This window comes from Rhea americana, unplaced genomic scaffold (assembly GCF_003343005.1).
Source record: "Rhea americana isolate MKP2758 unplaced genomic scaffold, rheAme1 scaffold_256, whole genome shotgun sequence".
Classification (NCBI taxonomy): domain Eukaryota; kingdom Metazoa; phylum Chordata; class Aves; order Rheiformes; family Rheidae; genus Rhea; species Rhea americana.
This window is the reverse complement of record NW_028186375.1, coordinates 1,211,710-1,231,453: the sequence shown is the minus strand read 5'-3', so window position 1 is coordinate 1,231,453 and position 19,744 is coordinate 1,211,710. Positions and strand designations below refer to the sequence as shown.

Below are 19,744 nucleotides of genomic sequence, written 5' to 3'. Positions count from 1 at the left end.
GGCGGCGCCTCCTGCATGCAGCGCTCGGTGGCCGGCGCCTCCTCGGCCACCTACCCGGTCTCCTACGGCCAAGGCGGGGGCTACGGGCAAGGCTACGCGGCGCCGCCCTCCTCCTCCTACTTCGGCGGCGTGGATTGCGGCTCCTACCTGGCGCCCATGCACTCCCACCACCACCCGCACCAGCTGAGCCCCATGGGGCCCTCCTCCATGCCGGGCCACCACCACCACCACCACCACCACCCGCTGAGCCAGAGCTCGGGCCACCACCACCACCACCACCACCACCACCACCACCAGGGCTACGGCGGCGCCGGCCTGCCCTTCAACTCCTCCGACTGCCTGGACTACAAGGAGCCCGCCGCCGCCGCCTCCTGGAAACTCAACTTCAACTCCCCCGACTGCCTCGACTACAAGGACCAGGCGTCCTGGCGCTTCCAGGTCTTGTGAGGGGCCGGTCCCCCCCCGCCGCCCGCCCGGCCCCGCGCCCCGGCTCCCYTCCTTCGTTAGCCGCCGGGGTCATTACGGCCCAGCGGCCGGCGCCGCGGCACCCCCGGCGGCGGGCTCCCGCCCGTCCTTCTCCGCTGATATTTATTTGCTTTCCCGCGCCCCAGGACTGTCCCCTCCGGTGGGTTTGTTATAACCGATATACTTCCTTTTTTTTTAAAGAAAAAAAAAAAAGGAAGAGAAGTGGACTTTAAAACAAAAAACAAAAAAAAGGCAAAAGGGGAAAAATATAAATAAATAAGTGAAGCCAAGGCCGGCACCGGCCCCGCTGCACCTCCGCGGCGGGGGCGACCCGGCCTCCCCGCGCCCCTCTATAGCCTCCTGCCGCTGCAAGCGGCGGGAGCTGTGTAAATACTCGGTCCGTTCCAGTGACCATTATTATTTTTAGTTGATGCTACGGGGTTGACATTTATCTCAAGTCTAACAYGCAAGAAACGGAACTTTTAAAAGGAAAAAAAAAATTTTTTTCATTTTTATTTCTATACCCCCCCCCCGCCCCGAGTGCCCCCTTCCCCGTGGGAGCGGGCCCCCATCCCGCGTCCTTCCCCCGCGCCGTGGCTCGGCCCGGTGGTGGCCGCTGCCGCGCGGGGGGAGCCGGGGCCGGTGCTGGCGCGTCCCCCCGGGGGCCAGGGGCAGCCTGGGGGTGGGGGGGGGCCCCAGCCCAGGCCCCGTTTGCAAACCAAAAAACAAAAAAAAACAACAACGAAAAATAACTTTAGGAGAAAAAAAAGTAATAAAAGAGGAAAGAGAAAAGCAGAAAAAAAGTTTTGGGTGTTTTTCTTCTTTTTATGGGGGGGGAGAGGAGGCAGCACCATGTTTTCACCCCTGCCCCCGCAGCCCCTTCTGTGGGGTGGGGGGTTTCGGTGCGGCACTGAGGCCGTCGCCTCGCACCCCCCCTGCAAGTGTAAGGGCGTCCCCCCCGTCCCTAATAAAATCAAACTACTGAACCCGGTGGTCTCCTGTCCTCCTTCCTCTCCCTCTTGCCGCGGCTGGGCCGGGGTGCGGGGGCTGTGGGGGCCGCCCCGGGGCCGCCCTTCCCCTCCACCGACCCCCGTCCGTGCCCTGCGCGCGGGCTGCAGCCCGGCCCCCAGTTCCCCGAGTCCCTTCCTTTTTATTTTATTTTTTTTCCTTTTTTCCTGCCTTTTTTTAGCCTTCGCGCCGCGGCGGCCGGCGGCGGCCCGGGGCCGGTTCCCGCGCCGGGAGCAAGGCGCGCTGCTGCCGGAGAGGAGCTCTGCGCGGCGGGGACGGGGCAGGGAGCGGCGCCGCGCGCGTGAGCTGCAGCGTGCGTGCAGCCGGGCGCGCGTGTGCGTGCAGCCGGGCGCGCGTGTGCGTGCGTGTGTGTGCGCACCGAGCGGCCCGGGGGCCGGCGCACGCCGGGGGCGCAGCCGCCCTCCCAAATCCCCGCTCGGAGAGGGCGAAAGCTCCTGCTGCTGCGAGCAGCTTTGGGCCACAAAAAAGGACTAAACTAGCAGTTTATCTTTTTATTTTTTATTTTTTATCCCCCCCCCCCCATTCTCGGGGGTTCCCGCGGCCGGACGCCCCCTCCCGCCGCCGCCGGCCCGGGCGCCCCGGCCTGCGCTTACGCTGGCCGAGCTCGGGGCCCGAGGAGACGGGGATGGCCTCGCGCTCTCTCTTTTTTTGGGGGGGTTGCTGGCACCGCCAGTGTCGCCCCGCACGTGGGTGCCCGGGCCAGGAGCCAGGACGCGGGGCAGGGAGGTGGGAAAGGGGACAGAAACACCCGGCTCGAGCCGCCACGACTTTTTCTCCCCCCCCCCCATTTTTTTCTTTTTTTCTGCTTTTTTGGTGCATCGCGGCCCCCAAGGTCGGGGACGCGGCGGGGGCTTCGCCTCGGGCGCGGGGGGCGAAGGGCCGAGGAGGCCGCGGAAACGGCGCTGGCGGGTCCCCGGGCGCCGGCCTCTCGCCGCGAGCTCGTGCCCGCGGCTAGCAGCGGATGCGCCTAAAATCCCACGTCGGCTCAAAACCTGCTTGGAATTCGTTAGTTAAAAAAGAAAAAAGAAAAACCAAACCAAACACCTCCCGGTGCAGCTCCCGGAACCGCTGTACTGGGGATCTTTTCTTCTGCGCCCTGTGTTCAAGCACAAAAAGCTGCAGGGGAGGAGGAGGAGGGCGAGAATGGTCATACGGCTGCGGATAAAGGCAAACATATGCCCATTTCCAGTTAAATCCCTTTTCAGCACTTTTTCCAGGACAGACAGGACTTTTCCAAGAAAGGCATAAAAGGATTTTATGAAAAACTGAGATTTTTTAGGAAATGGCATTCTGGATCTTATGTACATTTCTAGTATCACTTCCTGTATATTTTTAAGCTGCAATCCTCTTAGCATGCAAAGTAAATAGATTATGATATACTGAAGGATTAAGAATCACTGTCTGGTGTCAGATTAATCCCTCATATAGACCATCACTTGTACTGACAGAAATATGGCTGCAATTCAGCAGAATAGCTGCCCGGCTAAAAGAACCGCGTTCCGGCGCCGCACGGAGCCCAAGCGAGAGGTGTCCTCGCCCCGCTGTTGCAGCCTAGGGGTTTCAGAAATTAAATTTTAATCTATATCCCATTAAATGCAGGCGCTCCTTGAAGTGGGGCTCCCTTCAAACTGGGGGGGAAAGCAAAAAAAGGAAAAAAAAAAAAAAAGGTCTCAGTCCAATATAGTCGCTGAAATACAGTGATACTAATAAAGTGCTGAAATCCGCTGGGAATTTTCCTGTTGCGATCCAAACCGCCCGGGCTGCAGCAGAACCCCAGCTTTCGGCTCTTAGGGGAAATGGCTGACCAACAGCCAGTGAAAACAGTTCTGCTTGGGTCAAACACAGATTTTTTTTTTTTTTTGATTAACAGAACTTTTTTAATTCTTTTTTTTTAAAAAACATGACACTTTTATTTTTGCTCCGTTTATTCCCACTAATTTGTTCACCGTACAAAACCAGTTAGAAAAAGCACCCGGCTTTGCTCCCCCCACGAGCGAGTGCTCCCGCAGAGCGAACGTAAGCCACGCGYGTGCACGCAGCGGAGCGCCGGGCAGGCGCCCGGCCACGATGCGCCAGCCCAAACGGCGGGGCGAGAGACCTGGCACAAGGCTCCCGGCTCTTTTAACAGGCGGGCAAAAAGATTATATATGTGTATGTGTATATATATATATATATATATATATATATGTATATATACACACACACACACACATACATACATACAGATACACACACACACACACACACACACACACACACACACACATGCAGAGCTGTGGGTGCACATCGTGGGTGCACACTCGCAGATGCACACTCGCAGATGCACACTCGCGGGTGCACCCCCGGCGCTGCTTGCAGCCGGCGGCTCCGGGCGTCGCGGCTGCTGGGCTGCCCGGGGCGGGGGGGCCGCATCGCGCCGCTCGGGTTTTTCTCGGGCTTTTCGTGACCTGGTGCCTGGAGGCCGCCGCCGCTGTCGCTGCGTCCTCCGGCGGCTCCGGCTTTGCAGGGGGCGACCGTGGGGGGCGGCGCTTTCGCCTCGCCGTGGAGAGTGGGGTGGTGGGTGGAGGGGGGGGGTCACACGCGCCCCAGGGGCACCACGTGGAGCCCCCCGCCGCCGCCGCCGGGGCCCTGTGGGGCAGAGAGGCACCGGGTCAGGGCAGCCGGCCGCCGACACCCCCCACCCCGCCGTGGGGCGCGCGGAGCCCCCGGGGTTTGTCCCCGTTCGCACCCCACCGGGTCCTCCCCGCTTTGCACCAGGGCCGTGCCGGCACCTCTGGGCGCAGCGAGAGGGAGACTTTGGAAAGCGGCAGGTGAAAGCAGGGAGAGCCTGGAAAGCTCGAGGAGCTGGCGCCCGGGGACGCGCCGGAGGCGGCTTCGCGGCGTCCCCCGGCACGGCCTTCGGCGCGACCCGCGCTCGGAGCAAGCGCGATGCCCGAGACCCCCCGACGGCGGATTGCCGGGGTGCTCCAGGAGCTGATCGCCACGCGCCCGGCGTTTCAAGGGGGGGGTCAGCAGCGCCCCGTCGGTCCTGGCCCCAAGCAGCTAGCTCTCCAGAGCGGGGAAGCCTCCGTGTCCCGGCGGGTCTGCACCCGCTCGTGCCCTGGAGCGTCTCGGCCGCGGGACTTTTTGCTCGGCAATCGTGCGGTCCCTCGCGGGCAGGCTGGGGGGGAGGGGGGCAGCGCGGAGACGTGCACCCCGCACTGAAAAGCCACCTCGAACCTGCTCCGGCTCCTYGGGTCGAAAGCAGAACGGAGGATCCCTCTTTTTTGGATGAGGCCGTGGAGAGAAACCTCTTCCCTGGGCTTCCGTCCCAGGAGGGTTGTTATTATTATTATTTTTTTCCCAATGGGAGGGGGTCATTCTCAGGGGGATGGTGAAAGCAGGAAAGGGGGATCGTGCGAGAGGGAGGAATAAATGGAGGAGGCACGGACAGTTATTTTAAACATACATGTTTTTGAAGTGGGGACTGCCTGGCTGGGTCTAGCCTAGCCCACAGAAATGGACAGTACGGGCGGCCAGAAGCGCTGGTGTGTTCCCTAGGTCCTGCTCCGTTTTGTGGGAAATGCCTCCGTGTTTCTCTTGGAAAGCACCATATACAACCTCCGTAGCTGTGATGGTTATTTTCCTGAGTAATGCTGCATTAAAACAGTCACTGAGTAGCCATAAAGTACCATGGACTGGAGTATCTCAAAGTACTATCAATAGGCAAAAGCGATCTCCATCCTGGGAGCGATGGAGCAGTAAAGATTCACCCGCACAACTGTAATTGAATACGATTACTTTGTGTTGAGGTGGGTGACGGGGTTGTTTGGAGACTTAGTCTTATCTAAGGTTGGGTGCTGCTGAGCTGAGACACCTGGAACTGACCTATGTATGTAGCTTGCTCAAGACTGTAGGGCAACACAAGCCAGGAGAGCCATCCGAAAGTCGTCTGGTCCAAGGCCACGCTCAGAGCAGCTGGAATAGATGGAGCCTCGAGAAGACTGGCTCTCGAGATCTTGCCTGTCTGATCTTCAGCCTTTCCAAGAAGCCGGGACAGAACATGAATGCCAAAGCCAAACCTGGTCCAGCACTGCCGTTGGGCTCCTACTTTCTCCTAACTTCTTGTAAGCTGTGTGGCGAAGGGTTTTCTCTAGAAAACAAATCTCGTTTGACTGCCTGAGCGTCAGTTGGCTGTGTGACAGCCAGCTGCTCTGGCAGGTGACTGGGAGCAGTTTGTTGCATGATCTTCACAGTTTCAGGGAGGAGAAGCTTCCTCATAGCTCACAGCATCAGCCAGCAAKGAGGACACTGGTTACCATGCACCTACAGAAGATCAGATCCATTCTGGACAGCGTCTCAGTGGGGGCCTCAGCGGCCATTCGCTTGGGAAACGGGTCGCTTCGGACTTCAGCCGAAGAGCTACCGAAGGGGGTAAAGCCGATCCTCCTGCTCGCAGCTGCCGGGATCCTCCGGCGGAGTCGGCTGTGCAAGAAGGGCTGGGCTCTGGGTGTGCTCCTCTCGCGTGGCACCGAGCCCGGTATTGTGCGGGCTCCCTCTGAAGCAACGTGCAGGAAGCGCTGGTGGAGCAGCGCCAGCCCGGGGGAACTGCAAGAGGGTGAAGAYGGGAGTCAGGGCCGGGCCCTGGGGAGCCCCGGGCCCGCTCCGGTGTGGAGCCGGCGGTGCCGGAAGGCTCCCTTCTTCAACAGGGGCAACGCAAGGCAGCACCCGAGCGGCCGCCGGTCACGGTTTTGTTGAACTCAAGGTGGCCTTCAGGCCAGCTGGCTAGCTAGAAGGGGACTTCTCTGGTTAGCTGGGTGCTCCTTCCTGTATCGGGATCCAGCTAACTGCAAGACTTTACAAATTTCCGTACGTCATTAAAAGTCGGGGCAGGGTAACGCTGGAAAAGGCGGTGGTGTYGGAAGCGGCAAGGTCAGCGCGGCTCGGGTGGCTTCTCCACCCCCCAAGCAGGCGGCCCGTGGGGCTGCCTCTTCTTGGCAGGTCACGTCCTCCTGGGCTGCTCCCAGCGCCGCCTCCRGCTCCTTCCCGTGGCCTTGCAGCAACCGCTGCAGCTCGGGGGCCGGTCGGTGCTTTTCTTGCTTATCTGGATTTCGTTGCTGTCTTYATCCAGAGCTTTCCAAGAAGCTCCTTAACGTACTAACTCAGCCGCTTGCATGGGATAGAGGAGCCTCTCCCCGGGCGGTTCGGGGCAGGAGCAGCTAACCGCGGGCTGAGCCAGCCGCGGACGCAGGAATCCCGCAGCTCTCGCCTGGCCRCCGCCGCGGCTGCGTTTTTGTCTTACGGCTCATCCTCCGGGCCGCTGGAAGAAGGCAGAGCCGCCAGCCGGGGGGTGTCCCCCCCTTTATAAATGATGTACTTGTACCAAGGCCAAACATCRAAGTCTTCAGCCTCAAAAATAAGAGTTGCGACGAGAACCGTAATCGGGCGGAGGCTAAAATCCGGGTGGTTTCGCACCTCCGTCCATGCTGCTGCCAGGCAGTTTTGCTTTGGTTTATTTTATTTTGCTAAACCCAAACCACGCGGGACTGCGGCGCTGCTGAATCACCCGCTCCGGGGCCGGGGCCGCTGCTGGGGACGCCCGACCCGCGCGGACGCGGGCCGGCGCTCGAGGGCGACGGGCTCCCTGTCGCGCCCCGCCGGCCGGGCGCCGTTTTCGGCGCGCTCCTACCCGCTGCAGCCAGCGCCCTGCAGGCACACAGCTTGCAGGGGCAGGCTCGGGGAGCTGCGGAGCAGGGTAAATAATAATAAGCAGAAATGGAAAAACAAATCAGAAACGCGTTACCTGCTCTGTAGGAAGGGCGCTCAGATTTCCTTTAAAAAAAAAAAAAAGAAAAGAAAGATCATCACGTTATTTACATTCCACCGAACGCACTGAAAAACCCAAACAAACACAGGTATTGGGTAACTTCCACTTTTTTGATAGGACACGGCTATTTTTATATCCTGTTATTCAACGGAGGAGTTTTAAAATATTTACTATACGGCCTGTGCAGGTTTGTGCACGCAGGACACCCATGCACCTTGAGGGCTGTGCTCGGTTACAGCACTCACGACTTCTGCAGCCGGGGCACGGCGGAGCCCCCGCCGGGGCCAGGCGCGCTGCCGGGGGGCTGCAGCTGGGCCGGGGGGCCGCAGCGCCCGGCGCCGGAGGGTTTGCAGCCCGCGTGCCGCCAGGCTGGGGCCGGAGGCGCCGGGGAGGGAGAGCCGCCGGCATCTAGAAAGCAGCCCTGCTCCGGGTGATGGGCTCCTGCCCCTTAGCCGGTGCCAACGCTGGCATCCTCCGATCCCCCCCGTGGGCCGGTTGGCTCACCGTGAGGGACAAAAGCCCATGGGGAAGAAATGAAAAAAAAAAATCTTTATGTATTTACATGATTGTTACATATATATATATATATATATATATACACACATATGTATATGTATATATACACACACACACACATTTTTATATATATATAGGAGGACCTGGCCACTGTATACCAAGGAGCAGAACAACAGCAACCGTAACCAATAAACACGGCACCTGTCTTGCACCTTGGCTGAGGCATGAGTAATGCTGTAAGATACGGTGCTTCCTACGACCGGGTAGCTCCTTTTCTGCCTCACGAGACCCAGCGCTGCGTCGGGAGCAGAGTCCTCGCTCCTGCTCAAACCGCGGGGCMGCGCGAGCCGACGCCGCCGGCTTATTTTTCCTCTCAAAATGCAAGCGGGAATACTGTCTCCAGCTTCACCCCGTTGTGCGCATTTGAGCGTTACCCCTGACTCACCTTCTCCGCTCGTGGCAGGAGGTCTCTGCGGCTGCGCGGCGGCACGGGCGCCCGCTCCGGGCCCGGGCTCCTYGTCCTTCGGCTGCCTGCGCCTGGCGGACCTTTAAAAACAAAATAAAAGTGATGGGAGGGGAGGGAGGAAGAGCTGGGGAGATGCTGCAGCACAGAGCAAAGCTGCTCGGATTTTTCAGGCTTTTTTTCCAGGTGCGGAGCAGCCTGCAATTCCCGGGTTTCGGGCTGCAGCACCGGTGCCTGCTGACGCCGTGTTACCGGGAAGAGCYGCCGGGCCTCGCCGCTGCTCCCTGCCCGTCGCATCGGTCCTGGACGACGGTCGGACGGGTCGAGCTGGGTCGTTGAGGGGTTTAGGCTGCGTTTAGGGGAACGGGCGGAGGCTGGCGAGGGGGGCGAGCCCGGCGCGGGGCCGGGCGCTGCGAGAGCCCCGGGGCGTCGCGGCTTTCCCGCGGTCCCTTCCGCGGTTAAACCTTCTCGCCGCCTTCTRCAGTACCGACAGCCGCATCGTGGAGGAGCTCCGGGCGCTTTGCTGTGGGGAGCGCCGCGGGGTCGCTCTGGTTTTGGTTTTGGTTTTCCTAGTCTTGGTTTCTTGACTYGTCTGCAGCGTTTGGCCGGGTAACGGCGGGGAAAGGCAACCTGCCCCCCGCCCCCGGGGCTGCCGGCTCGACCTGCCGCTCGTCCTGCCGCCCTCGAACCGCCGAGTGCCCAGCGGCGGCAAAGGCAACGCTGCCTCTGGCAAGACTGAGCCAAGCAGGGAAGAGGAACAAAAACTGCCGGGTGAGGCCAACTGCAGGTCCCGGGCTGCCTCCCCCGGGCTGAGGTTTCCCCTCACTGGAGGTAGTCGTGTTTGAGAGCCCTTGCACCACCCACGGGTTTCTGTTTTTTTTTCTTTTCTTTTTTTTCCCTCTCCTCTCTCCTCCTCCTGCTTGACGCCTGTCCGTAGACCCTCAGGGGTTGCTTTTGGTTAGTTACGACAGCAATGAAGATGGGAGAGTGAAAACGCAGCTGCTCTTGCAGGGCGCCCTGTTAACAGCCACATTGCGACATCTCCCCCGGCTTTGCTAACGTGGATAATGCGTTCTGGACACAGGAAGTCTTCTATTGCTGACAAAAATGTGAATAATTACAGGAAAAGCTCAGACTTTCTTTACATCTTGGTCTTCATCCAGCCCAGGATGGTGATAGCTTTGCAAGCAGCCGGGAAGCTGTAAAGCACCGCGAGTAACTCTCCTCATCAGCTTGGCTGAGCTGTGTTTAAGCTGCAGTAATGCAACGGTTGCGTCTCGCTAAGCTTTATTGCTTCGGCAAAAGAAACTAAGAAACTTCACTGGAGACCAGATTACGCCAGTAGCAAACCGGAGAGATACTTCTGCTCTCTGACCCCATTATCTCCTCTGCAGCATCTCGATCAGCTTTCTTACACACAGCCGCGGCTTCTGCGCAGACCTGCAAATACTGCTCTTTTGGCTGCCAAATTGCTATAACTCTTCTATTTTTATGTTTTAAGAGCTTAAAACTGTCCATCCTCTTTGGATGTGTCTTTAAAATTGGCCAGTGCTGGGAGGATTTCGTCTATATCCGAAGGCTTAGAAGAAGATGTTACTTCTGCAGAGCTTCTAGTTTTATAGTCAACAGACAGGAAAAGCCCAGCGGGGATAAAAGGAACTTAACCAGTTCTGTCTAATGCACATAAATCTACCTAAGAGCTCAAGGCCCGGGAAGTATCAGCACACTGCATTTATCTAAGATGCAGAAATGGGTCTCCAGCGCACATGCCACATGTCCCATTTTGATGCCAAGTTAATACGAATTAGAAGACGGAGATGAATAAACAAGGTCAGACTGGGCTGGGCCAGGTTGAATCGACACAAAATAATTGTCAGTATTTTCTGCCAGCAGAGACAGTTTATCTTGGCTCGGGATTCGCGGGGCTATAGGTTATAAAATGTTTTCAGCGGAGCAGTTGGCAGGCATCTTATTGATTTTTCTTTGTTTTGTGCATGCTGAAGAAATTTCCATGAAGCTGCTCATGTGCTCATGTGCCCACATCAAATTACCTTTCCAGCCTCTTCTTGCTCGGGGTAAGCGAAGGCGGCAGCGCGTTAGCCGTCTAACCGACCTGGTCGGGAGGACCTTGCCGGGGAGTCGGGGGGCACGCCGCGCGCCTCCGCGCGTCCGGCGCGCCGCGGGTGAATCTTTTCCTTCCGATCTTTCCTTGCCTCTCTCTCCCAGGCTTGGCTTTCCTTGTTAGGTACCAGACAGGGCCTGACAGGAGGTGATGGTATGAAGAAGAGTTAATTGAAGAGATCTGTTAAACATGCAGTCTGAAAATGGGGCATATGTATATTCGTAGGGCAACGGTAATAGGGTTTATTAAGAAGTAAGTTAAGTAGAAAGGTGGTCTGACAGCCTTCACACATTGCCTAGGGCTTTCGCCTTGGGTTGTGAGTCATGAGATGCAGCTCAGCTGCCCCAAAACAGAGGTGCTATCAAAGCTGAAATATAGGAGAGAAAAGTCGAGGAGTGTGCAGGGGCTTTAACGAGAGGAGCTTCCATAAACGCAGGTGAGATACAGATCTGGGGCGGTATCAGGATCTGAAAGCATGCGAATATGGCGTTAGAAATGCAGTAATACTGGTCAACTGATGTTTTCGGATGCAGCTAGCTCGTACGAAGGTGTAAGCGCAAGGCAGACGAAGAAAAGACTCCAGGAAAGAAGAAACAAAGCAACTTTCACGTATCGCTCCTGTCAAACACCTGCCTAGTCCCGCTGTGGGGCCTTGCAGAGATTACAGAGTCTGCGAGCGGCGCTCTTGGCTCCGCGTTGGGCTCGTGCCAGGCCGCGAGCAACGCTCTAGCGCAGATCTGACACGAGCGTTGTCACACCGGCGGGGAGGACGTTCGCTTTAGCCAGCTGCGGTGTGTCAGCTGGCAGGAGCAGGAAGCAACTGGAGCTGCGAGCTAACCCTGCTCCATAAAATACAAATAAAGTCCCCAGAGAGAAAATCTCATGGATTTCAGTGATGCTCGGGAGATAAATCAAGCCTAGAGTAATGCGTATGAAGTGTGGCTGAAGCGACTGACTTCGCTTCTGAAGTGATACCATGCGTGGGACTAGGGAACATCACAGAAGAATAGCAAATCTAATACAAAATAGAGCTTCCTTCTGTTTTTCTTGAGGGGAAAGACTTCAGAAATAAATAGGAAACGATTTAGGAGCTACAACGTTTCTGCTCACCAGCAAGATAAATGAAGACTAGCGTTAAACAGCATGAGAAATGGGGAAAGTCAATAACTAAAGAGAAATGCCCAAGCTAACAAACAGCGAAGGCCCTTTGGAGGGGGCGAGTGTGTTCCGGTTATTGATTTTGAAGCTGCAGGTAGAGGTTGGAGGCTGAGAAGAAGTGGACAGTGGAAATGTCAGATGTGAATTTGTGATGCGGGAAATGGGTTAGAATAATAATGTCGCTGTGTACTCAGGAAGATGCTCGGGGCCAGGCACTATACAGCCGTGATTCAACGAATGGCTCTGTATTTTAGTAAGACCCTTACTATTTCTGTTTTTCAAGCAAATCAACTGAGGCATCAAAATAAATATGATTTAATTTGGGGTTCCCATGCTGAAACAACTTAAAGAAATATCATAAAGCACAGAGGAACCATCTACCCATTATAAACTAAGTTTTCTCCTTATGGCTCAGATTAGGTAGCCAAACCTCCCGCACTGCTTGAATATCTTGGCCAGAAAGATGAAACATTGCAATGACTACAGCGCTGAGAACAGTGCTCATGTCTCCCCAGGAGGGCTCGTACCACTCTAGCTCTTCCTTCCATTATGCAAGTTTCTTTGTATAAAGAAGTCTGATGCATGTTTGGCAGCAAGTATATTATAGAAAATAAACTTCTGACCACATGGAGTTGGGGTAGAGGGATAGTGTAGTGGTTATCACATCTGCTTTACATGCTGACGGTCCTGGGTTCCAAGCCCCGGTGGAACCAGCAGGAGGAAATCCTTGGGACATTGGACTAGATGACCTCCAGAGGTCTCTTCCAACCTTGTTGATTCTGTGACATTCTGTGAATTAGAGGCTAACTGAACACAAGTCATGGTTATGGACTTGTCACCATTTTTAAACATGGAGAAGTTGTTCTTGGACTCACCTGCGTCATAGCAGGTGACCTCCTGAGCTGCTCGGCATTGCTACAGAGAGTGCCTTTAAAACCCAAATGAGCATTGGTGGGTTTCATGCAGCTGCAGCCATCCTGGGGAGCCCCTGGAAGTTTTCTTCAGGAGCTCAGCAGGAGGCAATAACAACTCCAGGCTCATCTTGAGGAGGGTTAGTTGCCTACATTTGGTTTTAGCAGAGAGATGGAGCTCCTGGTGCAGGAGGGAAGCTTTCTCTAGACTCACCACCATGGCAAGGAGAAGCCTTGGGAAATCTGAGCAGTTCGCACAGCTTTGGTGATTGCAGAGAGCCCCTCATGTGGGTCAGCAGCTGTTGGTGGCTCGCCTGCTCTGGCCGCAGCTCAAGCGGTCAAGGGAGCAAGCTGGGGAGGGGATGGCAGCCGAGCGCTGAAACCTCTCCCCCAAGACACCCAGCAGAGCTAGCTGTGGGGCTGCCAGATAAGCGTGAGTCATGGCAAATAACGAAAGGGAAAAGGTGAGCTGACGGGAGGATGGCGTGTTTATCCCTCTGGAGCAGAGGCGTGTTGGGATTAGTCTCTGTTCTCGTGCTCTGTAAAAGAAGCTGCCTTGATTGGAGCACTTGTAAGGGAAAGTTCTCTAATAAATAGTCTTCAGCATGATCTCTTACTATCTGTGCTATCCTCTCGTACCAACACAGTGCTATCTGAAAAGTTAGGAGAAAATAATCGCGCACTGTATTTTTAAAAATAGGACCTGTCCTCTAAGTCCTTTAGATACCTATGAAAGCCTTAGATGGTGTTCTGTATCCTAAGAACTGTAGGTTATGTGTAAAATAAGTATTTTGCATGATCTGCTGCTGGAGTGTAGCTGCTAGAACAGGTATTATGGCTAATACTGCAAAAGCTCAACCTCCGTGGGAGCAAAGAATGAGAACTGAGTGATGATCTTTGGAAGGGGAGAGGAACGYGATCCTTGCCCACATAAGCAGCAGTCAGCACAGCCAAACCCAAACGATTAGGATGATTTGCAGACATGGAAGTTCAACATTGCACGTGTGATAAACTTGCTAAAAAGTTCCAATGTACGGAAGGGACAAAAAGGAAAAATAAATGCACCTGTATACTAACTTTTCTGTTAGAATGATTAGGGGGAAAAAATGTGTTAATCTTCAGGGAAGAGCTAAATGCTCTGTGTTTCATTGTAATTCCCCATCTGTTGCAAGGTGTCCTGTGCTTTGCTAGCAACAGAAGCACAGATGAAGCACTCAGAAGCCCTGGTACTGGTCCTGCTGTTTCTCTCATAGGTACGTTCCAGGTTTTCATCACCYTTGGGGCCTGCTGGCTCGCGAGGGCTCATCCAGGAGGCCTCAGGAGCAGGCGAGTGAGGAGCTTAAAGAAGACGTCCGTAAAGATCACGTTGGACTTTCAGAAGTTCTGCTCATTGCCCGTAGTTGTTAAGCTCAGTGTTTCTGTTTTACTTCTCCTTTCTTTCCTGCACGTTTGTCAAAGCAGATTGCATTTGCTCAACCACTTTAATTCATTATGTTAAAGAAGGTTAAATGCTTCCAAACTATATGTGCTTCTGGGGACTGGTTGTGTCCGTCCTGTGTCTTCTGGCTTCCAAGCTTTCCTTCGTTCCTGCCAGTGTCTTAATGTTTTATTGTGTTTCCAGCCAGACACAGATACAAGAGAAGCTGTCAGGACTGTTCAGAATATCAAACGTGTTGAGATAAATTGCGGTTAATTGCTTATTCCCCCCACCCCAGCCCCATGCTCCCTCCTCCTCTCCCGCTGTGGAAATGGTGAATTTTCTTGGCCCCTTCGGCAGCCGGCAGAGCAAGCTCTCGCCCGCTGCTCCCGAGCCCTTTCCTGCCCCGCTCACCTGCTGGAAGAGCCCCGTGCCGGCGGCCCCGGAGCCGAAGCAGCGGGCGGGAGGCCGTGCTCTCCTGGGCGCTTTGCCGACTGCTCGAGGTGAGCTTCGCCTGAAGCGTCGTCCCTGCCGGAACGCCCCAGGCGCTCTGCCGGGAGCAACGGGGGTACGCCGTCAGGCTCGCCGAAGGGCACCGGTGCGCGCAACAGGTCAGCAGTGGCTCGCCTCGGGTGCCGGTATGGATGGACGCGGGCGTCCCCTTCTCTAACCGAGCGAACCTCACCGAAACCCGCGCGCTTCYGCCTTTCGCCTCGGAAAGAAGGTGCGGTAAGGTACGCGGAAGAGGGTTTGGGAAGGGGCGAGCGCCCGCGCCCTGACAGCCGGGAGGAGATGCCGGCTCCAGACCGCCTCCCGGAGAAGGTCCCGGCGGCTGCCAAGCGCTGGGCTTTCGCCCCCCGCCCCGCGCAGCTCCTGCCTCGCGCAGCACGGCAACGTCGGGCAGGCTGCGGGAGCCCGCGTACGCCCCGCGGGCTGCCCGAGCTGGGAGCCGAGCCCTCTGGGCAAGGGTGCTGCCTCAAAATACCCCAACCACTTCAAAATACCGGGGGGGGGGGGGACACGGCATGTTCTAGCTGTGACACATTAAAATATACATATATACATAATATATATATATATGTGTGTATACACACACACATATATATATATAAATCAAACCCAAGGCTAGCAGAGTTTGGATTAAGGAAAAATCCTGTTACAGATAAAGACTTTAAAAGGTTTTGCTCAAAATCATAAGGCTCTTCCGCATTTTTTCCTTTTCTAATCCTGTTCTCCCCTTGTTCTCTGCCTTCCCGCATCCCGTATAGGCTAATCTGCCCGATACCCATGGCAACACCGTGGGCAGCGCAGGGAACACAACGCGCTCGCAGGCTTTACCGTCCTGCTAGGTTACATTTTGGCCGGAGACCCAGGCTGCTCAGCAGCTTACAGGGCGAATCTGCTCCCAGATGTTTCTCAGTCCCCAAGTCCTGAAAGCTAACTCCGTACAGTCGCCGCGGACTATTTTTATTTTTCACACTATTTAAATACTATTAACATGGGCTGAATGAGAGACGGTGGGATGTCAGGTTTGGCTTCCTTGAGGAACTGATGCCCTCTCCATGTGTTGCTGATTTCCAAACACGGAATAACGCAGGAAATCATTGCAAACAACCAAAGACGCCCCGGGTCTCCGGGCAGGAGCACAGCCCTGCGATGAGCATGAGAGGGGAAGCGGCCGGGGTGCAACTGCTCCTCCATTGGGAACAAAAATTCCGAAGACAAAAAGGAGGACAGCAAAAAAGCTGTATCTGAGTAACGCCCTATGTCCAGGAAACTCAAATTAAGGGTGAGTAAAGCAGGTTTCTCCTGCACGCTTTTCGCTGAAGAGCCCTTCTTGAAGCCTAACTTAGAGTAAAGCAATGGGAGAAGGAGGGGGAACAACACAGGTAAGTTAAAGTTGCAGCACAAGCTGCTTTCGATGTGTGTAAAGAAGTGAGAAAAAACGGCTTAGACAAGATTCCTGTTGATATGTGTTTAGGCAAAACCCACCACGGCTCTTGTGGGATCAAGTCTGATCCCTTCGGTGGCGAGAACCATGGTCCGAACTGTCTCTTCTACCTGCGATTTAAGTGCTTGGTCCCGAAGAGACTCTCCCCTCGCTAGGGCTCAGCTTTCCGGGAGGGAAATGTTCAACACCCTTCTTTTCTAAATGTGAAAGCTAAGACCTACACGATGAGTCAAGCTGATGTAATTCACTTTTCTTTTTTTTTTCTTTTTTTCTTTCCACCCACTCAGTCACTCAGTCATGTCTAAGGAGGCACGCACAACTTGCCCCTTCAACGTGCAAACTTCTACCAATATTCACATTTTACAGCTTCTCCTTAGGCATCACGCCTGAAACCGGCCTAGATTCAGGCAGCAATGGCATTTCAGGACGCCGAAGTCTGAGAGACGCCCAAAGGGCAGCATGGATGGAGAAGGGAAATAAACCAGGGCTTTGGAGCCGAGCCCCTTCGCTCGTCCTGCCAGCCTGTGTCTTCTCTCACCCGTTGAATAAATCGCAACCCTTTCACGCCATTTCAAAGGGATCAAAATGCATGTTCTGCAAGCGACCTTCCTGTTCGGTAACGTGCGAGGGAGCCGCAGTCCGGATGTGCCAGCAGTTGCTTGGCACGCTTATAATATAGGAACGCTATGAGCTATACGGGCGTAATGACCGAGCTGGAGAAAACTACCCCGTAAGCAAGTCCACTGCGCTGCGGCCGCAGCGTGGCTGCGCCTGTGAGCCGGTGCTCCGGGACCCACTGGAAAGGAAGCGGTGCGCGCGCAGCCCGAGCCGTGACTGCCGGAGCACGGGCACTACCACGGGTCTGACCCACGGGACGTGCCAACAGAGCCACCCGCACTCTCACCACTAAATTAAATATCTGACAGAAGCCGCTAAACTATCTGCCGCGAGCTCTCTGGGGCACGAAGAAACGGGCGTTTTTGTTGTGGGACGTTGGGCTGGGTTCCTCAGCAGCAGAGTGCTGCGGCAGGAGAAAAAACGTGGAAGGAACACAATTTAAAAACAAAAAATCCCAAACCAGTAACAACACATTAATGAAGAAGGGGGAAAAAAATTGGCAAGAGCACTGCAGAGCTGGGAAAAGGTAGTCCTTACATCCGGATGAGTGTTCGGGCTACGGCTTGGCATTGGACGAAGACTTGACTTGCGCTGCCATCAGAGGGCTCACAAGTCGTGCCTGAAGGTTTCAGCCTCAAGTAATCTGAGATCTTCCTTCGGCTATCGCAGATAACCCCCCTGTTTTTAATTCTAACTCAGGTCTTGGTTACAGCGTTAGGAGCTGGGGTTTTGAATTTGAATTTTAAAAATTTGACAGCAGGGATCTTGGCTAGCATTGTTATTTCATTTTAAAAATCATTTATCAGATTCAATAAAATGAAGAGCTTTTTTCCTTTTGATTTTTTTTTGCTAAAAATCCTTCTCTGCAAAATCCTATTTATCATGGCCAATGTTAAGATAATATTGTAGGAAAAAACAGAACAATGCACATATCTGATTTCCAAAATTTGCTGATGGCTGCTGTAGCTACATCTAGTACCTGTCTGCAATAGCCAAATGCATTTCTTTAGAAGTCTGCTAAAAGTTTTCCTGTCCGCTTTCTCCTTCCAGAGAGCATCCTGCTCTCTGAACACGACACACCGGCAGTGCGACCTCAGGCCTCCCCTGCTCATTTATGTGCCATTATTTAACTGTCTCTATCGTCTGTTGGATCCGCGTCTGCAAACTGCAAGCTACTTCCATGCCGAAGTCTCCGCCACCAGACTTCCGGGGGGAAAATGCATTGCAAAACATGCAATCACCTGGCAAGATGAAAATCTGCTTTTAATACTGTTTGCAAAATTGAGAGCTCTACTTTACAGAAGCCATTAAATTATTCACAAAGTGGCAGCTGCCATTGTAAACAAAACCCAAAAAAACGTAGCTTTCTTTGGCATGAAAAATAGAAAAATAAACTAGTTGATAGGCGCCAGATAAGCCACTTGGCCGCAGCGCTGTGCGCGCGGCAGGGCACGCCGAGCCAGTTCTGCCCCATCCCACGTCTCCGTACGACCTCCCAGGCAGCGGGGACACAGGGCGCCTCTAAAGCACTGAAGCAGGTGTTTCACCAGAGCTCCTCATGCTCATCTCTCAAAAATTCAGTAAGTTCAAAAAATGTAACTCCTTCTACTGATAAAATATCAGCTTGCTTTCTTTCTTTTTTCTTTCTTTCTTTTTTTCTTTCTTTTTTTTTTTTGCTTCAGGAGTTGCAAATATATCTCAGCGAACTCCCAGTGATCCACACACAACGCAGCCATAGGGCTCCTTTTTTAAAAAAAAGAAGTAAAAAAAAAAAAAAAAAAATAGGAGAGTTTTTCTGAAAGAAAAAATTGAGGGTCTGAATGAGAATGGTTAAGCCAAGCAAAAGCTGTTAAAACTCTACAGCAGTAATAATCCAAACGATAACAAATTTTTGTTGTAGCATCTAAACAAAATGTACTTTTTTTTTTAACCTGAACAGGTATTTTCACACAAATACGCTCCTACCCCCTTTTATCCTGTATTTGCTTCGTTGTCTGTTGTTTGGCCTGTTGAAACGGCGCGTTCGCGCGGCTGCGGGTTGCAGTTTCGGGGCAGTAACCGCGGCGGGGGGGAAGACGGGGCACGATTTCGCCCCTTCCCAAGCTGCTCCACCTTAACTCTCTCCTGGGCTCTCCTTTCTAAAGCCCCAGGGGAACGTCCTTAAGCTGCTGAAATCAAGGGGGACTTTCCTCACCGCCTTGAGTGCAGCCGGCTCTTTTCCCTAGCCAGAATTGTTTTTCCTGAAAACGCCTTTCTAAATAAACAGCATCTAGTAAAACTGTCGAGTTTTAGCAAACTCCTGAAGGAGACCCCTCAAAAACAACCGGCTTTGTTTGTGCGGGGGCGAAATAAAACTTCTCTGCTTATTTTGGTCCAGTTTTTATTACGGCCTCTTGTTTTTAGATTATTTTTACACTACTTCATTATTTCCCAGGGCTGGCAGGTCTCATTTGACAAACTGCAATTGCTGAAATACTGTTTTTATAGCCCTTTTAAAAAATCATCACGGACAGCTGTTCCTGTCGAGAGTGCTGGAAAAGGTGCATTAAATCCGAATATCTCCTATTTGTGTTGTAATTTAACAATTTGATACTTCAGAAGATAACACTTTAATCACTCCTAAGTAGCAGCAACCGTTAATAAAGGCATAATGTGTCATTATTTCACTAGTTGGGTATTAGGCATAAGCAGCAGCAGCACAACTGTTTCAGCGGGTGTGCCAGGAAATTTAATAGTTAAAATGAAAGCTGTGCGATAAAACTCAAGCAGCAGTTAACATTAGTAAATGCTTTTTTTTTTTTAGCGTAGGCAGATATATTTTCCTTAGCAGTCTTCTGCAACTAGCAGAGAAAACTGATTTTAAGATTTCCTGCAAATGGACGTGCCGAGTCTCTCCCAGCTCCAGCTGGGATTTCCGCTTCTCCTGCGGGTTTGCGACGCACTCCGCTAAAACCAGGCACCAAATTAAGCCAAACCAGGATAGAGGCTGAGAAGTTTTTCGTACCTCCCCGGAGCCCGTGTCTTCAGGTTCCTTAGGAAGCAGGCTCGCAGTGCCTGTAGTGTCTAAGAGTAATGAAAAGAGGAGCGCGTCTCACGGGGCGATCCCGCCGCGGCCGCGGCCGGCCGCCGAGCAGCCGGGGCCTCGCTCCGGTTCCCGGCCCTTGCGCCTCAGCCTCTCGCGCGGCGTCCGCGCCACAGCGCTCTCGCAACCCAAGGCGCTGGGCAGGTTTTCCCGAGCCGCGTGAAGCTTGCCTCATCGGCTTGGCAGCGCGCGGGCCGCGCCGCCGC

The 19,744-nt window shown here is 54.0% G+C and overlaps 2 protein-coding genes across 2 annotated transcripts in view; one reads left to right on the top strand and one right to left on the bottom strand.

The window, feature by feature from the left end:
- Positions 1-3: 3 nt before the first annotated feature.
- OTX1 (orthodenticle homeobox 1) lies at positions 4-447 on the top strand (the record flags this gene model as incomplete). Its single annotated transcript, XM_085307283.1, has 1 exon — positions 4-447. A coding segment is annotated over one exon (444 nt), but the record flags the coding sequence as incomplete, so codon positions are not given.
- A 3,447-nt stretch (positions 448-3,894) lies between these two features.
- The window catches only part of WDPCP (WD repeat containing planar cell polarity effector), a 150,137-nt gene continuing 134,287 nt past the window's right edge, over positions 3,895-19,744 (bottom strand). The window contains exons 15-18 of the mRNA XM_085307279.1: positions 14,302-14,437; positions 8,262-8,362; positions 7,277-7,305; positions 3,895-4,122 (exon numbers count right to left, since the gene is read on the bottom strand). Coding sequence (XP_085163405.1) covers positions 4,069-4,122; positions 7,277-7,305; positions 8,262-8,362; positions 14,302-14,437 — 320 coding nt within the window. The 3' untranslated portion in view covers positions 3,895-4,068. The remainder of the gene's footprint in view (positions 4,123-7,276; positions 7,306-8,261; positions 8,363-14,301; positions 14,438-19,744) is intronic.